Source organism: Pinus tabuliformis, chromosome 3_2 (genome assembly GCF_031772625.1).
Source record: "Pinus tabuliformis cultivar Carrire ecotype Pingquan chromosome 3_2, CPIR1, whole genome shotgun sequence".
Classification (NCBI taxonomy): Eukaryota; Viridiplantae; Streptophyta; class Pinopsida; order Pinales; family Pinaceae; genus Pinus; species Pinus tabuliformis.
In genome coordinates this window covers 1,090,511,208-1,090,518,157 of record NC_142302.1, presented here as the reverse complement: position 1 = coordinate 1,090,518,157, position 6,950 = coordinate 1,090,511,208, and the positions used below count along the sequence as shown (strand labels likewise).

The 6,950-nt window shown below is 44.3% G+C and overlaps 1 protein-coding gene across 1 annotated transcript; it reads right to left on the bottom strand.

Moving 5' to 3' along the window:
* Positions 1-3,731: 3,731 nt before the first annotated feature.
* Positions 3,732-5,304, bottom strand: LOC149184467 (uncharacterized). Its single transcript, XM_089415344.1, has 2 exons — positions 4,044-5,304; positions 3,732-3,736 (listed from the first exon to the last, which is right to left on the bottom strand). The coding sequence occupies exons 1-2, from the start codon at positions 5,302-5,304 to the stop codon at positions 3,732-3,734; spliced, it is 1,266 nt and encodes a 421-aa protein (XP_089271470.1).
* Between the last annotated feature and the right edge of the window lie 1,646 nt (positions 5,305-6,950).

The following is a 6,950-nucleotide window of genomic DNA, read 5'->3' as shown; positions in this document are numbered from 1 at the left end:
CCAAAGAAAAATGGATGAAGTGTGGTAAGAGAAAAAGGTCTCCACTGTTTAGTAAACAACAATATGTGATAGATTGAAAACTGACCACAGATTCGAAAACCCAATGAAACAATGCCCAAATGAGCTGGCAGAAGGGAATGTCAATTTTTTTTTTAGACAAAGTTTGGGTGCTATATATTGATCTGAAAAAAAGAGAAGGTTGTTTGCCATACATATAGAGCTTCATGAGCATTCTGGTTCCAAGGAATTACAAAAAAGTTATTTTCCTTGATCCTTGTTTTAGTATTCTTGCCTCTGAGGCTTCTTAAATTACTGTAGATCCGGACAAACTGCAGACACCAAAATTTACAACTACATAACATAATTAATCTATCTCTATGTGACTGATCTTCCTTGCAGTAGACGCTTCTGGATTAGGATCAGGCTCATTCTGTTTAGCGCTGGAAGAGGATGGAGTATCTTTGAAATGCTTGTCCATCATGAATTTGAGGACAGTGAGCGATTCTTCAGCATGGCTACATCTATTGGCCAGATTGTTGAATTGCTCATGTAAGGAGCTGACCCTGTGAAGGAATAGGTTTATCTCAGCCCGATATTTCTCATTAAGGATTCGGTATTGGTCTTCCAGTCTTGCCTCCAGACTTCGCACTTGATCCTCCATGGCCCGCTGCTGAGCTCGCAGTTCCTCAAATTCAGCCTGAAGATCTCTGCAATGAAAGCAGTCTTCCGGGCGATCCATTAACGCTGAATGGTTCTTGCCTGCTCTATTTTCTTCTTTAACACAGGGGCTCGGATCTCTCTGCTTGTTGCAAACTGCTTCCACAGCGCGCGCAGAGTTGCTGTGCTTTTGTTGGCTCCCACGAACTATATGAAGACTGGCGGAAGCGGGATTGCTCGTCTGCTCGTGAACACAGTCGTTCTCAATGTGTTGGAGGTTCATGTAGCTTAATCTATATATAGAAACTGTCTTCAGGCTTGAGGAGTGGGAAAGGGTCCAATTACATCTCCCAATGCTCCAGTTCATGGTCAAAGACTTAACCTAAATTGCACATGTGGTCTGCCTGCGAGGACAATTTTCACCTGCGCTTCGCTTGGTTCCTATACTCTGAGTAGATCTCCCAATCTTGCTTCTGAACAAAATCTTGCCTACCATACCTGTTCTGCCAACTGAGTTGATTGTTTGTCGGCTGTCATAGATTCTAGTATCCACGGTACACCTGCTGCTGACTAGATGCGGAATGATCATGGTAACGGTTGTAAGGAGGATTTGTTGTTACAGCTCAGAATTCCTTTGGGGCGCTCGCATGCCCTGTTGGCGCACTTATTAGCCTCCTTATTCAGTCCACAGAGGATGTGGTAAAAAGTGATTTCTTCCATTGAGGCTCGAAGAATCTGGTTCCTGTAGTTTATCTGCTGCAGAAGGATGTTCGGCGTGCTCAGCCTCTGCGCCATGAGTCTAATGATAATTGCTGAGTCCCCGAACACTATAACCTTCCTTATTCCTAACTTAATCAGCTGAGTGAGGCCCTGGAACAATGCTAGCCCTTCTGCCCTGTTGTTGGACATTTCCCCCAGTCCCCATTCGAACTGAAGTATGTTTTCGCCGTTAGCATTGCATATAAGTCCCCCTTCACCGTCTTGACCCGGATTTAGTTTAGAAGCGCCGTCAAAGAATAGGTAAAACTTATTACAGTTTCTCAACCAGCTTGCAAATTCCGTTTCCTTTAACCTCAGCTTCCAGGCCCTGTTTATTTCTTTCCTTTGAGTCTTTCCTTGGCTTAATTCCTGAGCACTAGTTATGTTCTCTTGGACATAACTTATCAAGTTCCTCTCTTCTATACTGTAATTAGTAATCTCTATCTTACCTTTGGTGTGGACTGTGATTGTCTCCACCGCTAAGTTCTGTGCCTTGAGACACATAGCTCTGTTGTTAAAGCCTTTCTCCTGGAACACCCTTCTATTTCGAGCCAACCAGATTCTCCATAGGAGAGTTAGGGGAATGGCATTCCATATCCTTTGCATCAATTTACTGCCTTTTCCTTTCCATGGGCAATTTTTCCTCCATTTATGAATTGTGTCTGCAATGGTTGCCTGAGGCTCCCATGGAGCACCCCCGATTGAGGCCGACTTTCTTGAGCATTCATCTACAACCGGGAAATCTATGAACAAGTGTTGAATGGTTTCCTCTGACCTGCAGCAATTCGGGCATCTGGATGGTCCCATTATACCTCTTTTCTTTAGATTCTCTGTTGTTAATATTTTCCCCTTCAGGAGCAGCCAGATGAAGAATTTGACTTTGGGGGGTGCTTCTGCTCTCCAAACAAGTTTCCATTGATTCCAGATATCCTGTGGGAAGGTGTTATCACATAGATGTTGGTGCCCTGCTTTAGCCGTATATTGAGTTCCTCTTGGGTCCCAACGATAACCATCTTGCTTGCCTTTTTGAATCGGAGCTTTACTATGGAGGAGGTTCTTTAAGGCAGCAAGACTGGTTTCTAGCTCCCTGGGGTAATCCGGAAATTTCCAACCTACCCATGCTTGGGAGTGGTTGTCCCAATGTGATATTTGAGCTAAGTACCGTATTCCTTTTCCATTTAGCCAGTTTATGGCAGGGGTAGCCTCCATTTTTGAACCAATAGGATGCTGTCCAAGAATTCTGTCTGTAGAGAAATTGATGCTACTGCCCCCTCCTGGGACTTTTGAGATGTTTTGAGACATGAAGGGTATGACTTTCTTGCAGAGTTGCCAAATTTTTGTGCTATCTCTGTTGGGAGTATTGGTTTCCAGAAGCTGTTGCCTCGAGCTGTTCAAGTATTTTGCCTCTAAAACTCTCTTCCACCAAGCTGCAGGTCCTGTGATCATTCTCCATATTATTTTAGCTCCAAGAGCTAAGTTCAGCAATTTTGGAGATCTTATTCCTAACCCTCCCTTTTCCTGAGACTGGATGACATTCTTCCAGCTGACAAGGTTGAATTTTCTTTTTTCCGTTTTCCCTCCTTGCCAAAGAAAATGTCTGAGAGCTCTTTCCATTTTAAGATGGAAAACAGCAGGAGCTTGGCATAAAGAAAAACGATAAATGGGAAGAGAGGCCAAACCTGATTTGAGAAGTACAAGCCGTCCTGCTGGGTTCAACCACATGGTGCCCCATTGTTGGATTTTTCTCTTTATTTTGTCAAGAATTTCATTCCATGTGTCAGCTTTCAGCGGTCCCATACTTACTGGCATCCCTAGGTAGGTGAAATGGCTCCAGACAAGCTTGTAGGAGACTTCTAATATATTTGCAATGCTATGGATGGTGTGAGTTGAAGTGTTCCAACCATATATGCAACTTTTTTGCTGGTTGATCTTCCCCCCTGAGTATTCCATGAATTGATCTAATATCTTTTTAAAGCGCCTTGCTATCGTGGTGGACGCTCCTCCTATCAGAAGGGTATTGTTTGCAAATTGGGAGTGGTTGATGTTATTTGTTCCTTGCTCAAATTTGATGCCTGTGATTAGCCCTATTCTCCTATTGAAGTCCAAGATTTGGTTAAGGGACTCGGCCATGAGAATAAACAAGTAAGGAGACAAGGGGCAGCCTTGTCTAAGACCTCTAGAGGATTGGAAGGCAGCACACGGTCTCCCATTGATCAAAGGAGAGATCCAGGGTTCTGAAATACATGCTTTAATCATTGTGATGAAGGAGGAGTTAAAACCCATTTTGTGAAGGACAGCAAAAAGAAAGGAATGCCTTACCCTGTCAAAAGCATTGGCAAGGTCCAACTTTAGAACAAATCCTTTCTCCTTTCTGCTTATGCTTGAGTGGATAGCCTCTTGCACAAGAAGGATAGAGTCGGAGATGTGCCTATTGGGAAGGAAACCTCCTTGGTTTTCTGAGATCAAAAATTGAAGATGGGGCTTGAGCCTAGATGACAGAATTTTTGTGATTATTTTGTATGCTGAGTTACATAGAGATATTGGCCGAAATCTAGAAAAGGTGGAAGGTCTATTCTCTTTCGGGATTAGGGCTAGATAGGTAGAGTTGGTGAATCCCCCCATTTTGCCTTTCTTTAAAACCCAGCGTATCATCTTGATGAGGTCCTTTTTGATCAGTTGCCAATGTTCTCTGTAAAAGCTAATTGGAAACCCGTCAGGTCCTGGAGCTTTATCTGGGTGAAGACTCCAGATCGCTTTCTGGATTTCTTCTTCTTCTACTTCTTTCTTGAGGTTGCTTTTCATTTCTTGGGTAACTCCTTTGGGTAGATGTTGTAATAAACTTGAGTAGTCTTCCTCTCCTTTATCCTCAGTCAGAAGGTTCTTGAAATGAGCGGTGGCTGCTTCCTTTATGGCTTCCTGAGTATTGTAGCTGTACCCTTCACTGTCCTTAATTGTGCTCACTATGTTTCTAGCCTTTCGAACCGTAGCTTGCTTATGAAAGAAAGAAGTATTTTTGTCTCCCTCCTGGAGCCAGAGCTGTCTTGACTTCAATCTCCATTTGGTTTCTTCGTCGTTTGTGGTTTGTCTCAGCTGAGAGTATAATTTTATTTCACTCTCTTTGGCTTGCTGAGACAGCCCAAAGGCTTCAATATTTCGCTGCACTTCCTCCAGCTCTTGCTTTATTTTCTTTTTGCTCAGCTCAGGCTCTTGGTAGTTGTTCTTTGCCCAAGTTTTTAGAGCCTGTCTTACTCTTTTTAATTTAGTTTCCCAGATATAGGTTGGGGAGCCTTCCACATGTTGTATCCAAGCCTGCCGCACCACGTCATTTGCTGCAGAGATACGATTCCATATGGAACAAAATTTGAAGGGGAGAGGTCCTAGCCGACATTGACTATTCAAAGTGAGCGTTATTGGATAATGATCAGAGGCGGAGACATTAAGGATATTTGACTGGCCTGTAGTGAAAGTGGACAGATACGTTACACTTATGAGGAACCTGTCAAGGCGCTCCATAATATTGCCAACTCCTATTCTTCTGTTGCTCCAGGTATATCTTCTATTCTTGGGCCTGATATCTACAAGGTCTTGCTCCTCCATTATACTCTCAAGACGATTTCTGAAAGGATCCGGGTTGAAATGTCCCCCTCTTTTCTCGTTTGCATGCAAAACCAAATTTAAATCCCCTGCAATAATGAGATTGTTGTCCCGCTCCTCTTCTATACTAGCCTCCAAAGTGTTCCAGCATACCTCTTTCTCTCTATACTGATTCGGAGCGTATACATTGTAGATTACGACCGCTGCTCCACCTGTCTTACTTTCTAGATTAACACGGATCCAATTCTGGTGTATTCTGGTGGAGTTACAATTCCATTTATTACTATCCCACATTGTTAAAATGCCTCCTGAGGCTCCTCTTGCTTCGCTTGCGCATCCACTGTAACGCTTTTGCTGGTTGATGACTCTATTAATTTCTGATTGATCTTGCTTTGTTTCTTGGATAAGAACGATTTCGGGTTTTTCGCTTTGGATTAAATCCTTGAGGGCTGCTATCTTGGAGGGGTGCCCTAATCTCGTGTTGTTCCAGGATAGTATATTCATCATGATTTACTGGTTACATGGAGAGGTGCTCACCTCTCTTTGCCCTTGTTGTTGTTTTCTTTATCTGAATGCCCAAGAATAAAGGATTCTATTGGAGTCTGAGAGCCCATTGCTATGTCTTTCTGGGCACTTTCTTCTCTCTGTTGTTTAGCCAATTTTCTGCCAGGCCCATGTTTCTTTGGAGCCTCGTTGGGCGCCCCATGATCCTTTGAAGAACTTCTGGTAATCCTGGTGGAGAGGGAGTCAGGGGGGGGGTGGGAAATGAGTGGAGGAGAGGGGTGGAGAGGAGGGTCAGAGGAGGGGAAATCAGGCACTGATTCTTCCTCAGGAAGGGAAGCGAAGGGATTAGAGGATGGAGGGATGGAAGGATCGGTAATCCGAGGAGGAGAGGAAGGTTGATGAAGGGGGAGCTGCTGGGAGGAGGAAGAGGGATGATGCTGGGATTGAAGGGGAGGGTGCTGATGGGAAGGACCAGGGGCTTCAGAGTCCGAGGGCTTGAGGGGAAGGGATGATTTTTTTCTTTTAACAGTTTCCCATTGTCCATCTTGCTCTTCTGATTCAACATTAACTATTTTGGGACATCTATTTGCAAAGTGACCATATTCGTGACATACCTTGCATTTGAAGGGTATTTGCTCGTAATCCAGCTGCTGGATATGGCACCAATCATCTACTTTCAGTTTGATTGCTTCCGGTAGTCCACGGCCCAGATCAACCTCCACGCAAATTCGCGCACAGGCCTGCATGTTGTCTTTGGGTTCACTGCGGTCTATGTATTTTCCAACCGCGTTCCCTATAGCAGTGAAGCGGGAGATGAGGAAGTCTAACCCAGACTGGAACAGCATTTGGAATATCAAGTTCAGGGTCAAAATCCGGGGTCCATTTGTTGAGATAGAGGCCCCTGGAATCCATAAAGTAAGGTCCGTTTCTGAATATAAGATCTTTATCTTCTTTGGTTTCAAAGTGAAAGGTAAAATATCCTCTACCACAGAATCTGATGGATATTTTGCCCTGGATCTTGTCCGACCAATTTCTTTCGACCCATCGTTGCACTGTTTTGGGGGATGGCCATAGTCCTGTGAATTGCCCGATTAACCCTTTCTCTGCTAGGGAAATGGCTGGCATGCGTGGAATGGTCGGAGGCAGAAGAACTTCCTGTAAAACATCCAGCTTCTTCACAAATTTTGTTGTTGTTGGTCTAGGTCTTGGCGGAGGGAGAGATTTCACCAAGTTTGAGAAGGCTCGCTGCAGCTCCGGATCCCCACTGGGCGGATCCGGAGGATCCATGATTCAGATCACTCAGTCGCAGGCAGGCTCAGGCGCGGGTTTCAGGCGCGCGCGCAGCAGCAACAGTTTTGTTTCGGAAAAAGACTTTTTCACTTGGCAGAAGGGAAGGTCATTACGACCTAAACAAAATCCCTAATATCAAACATTCT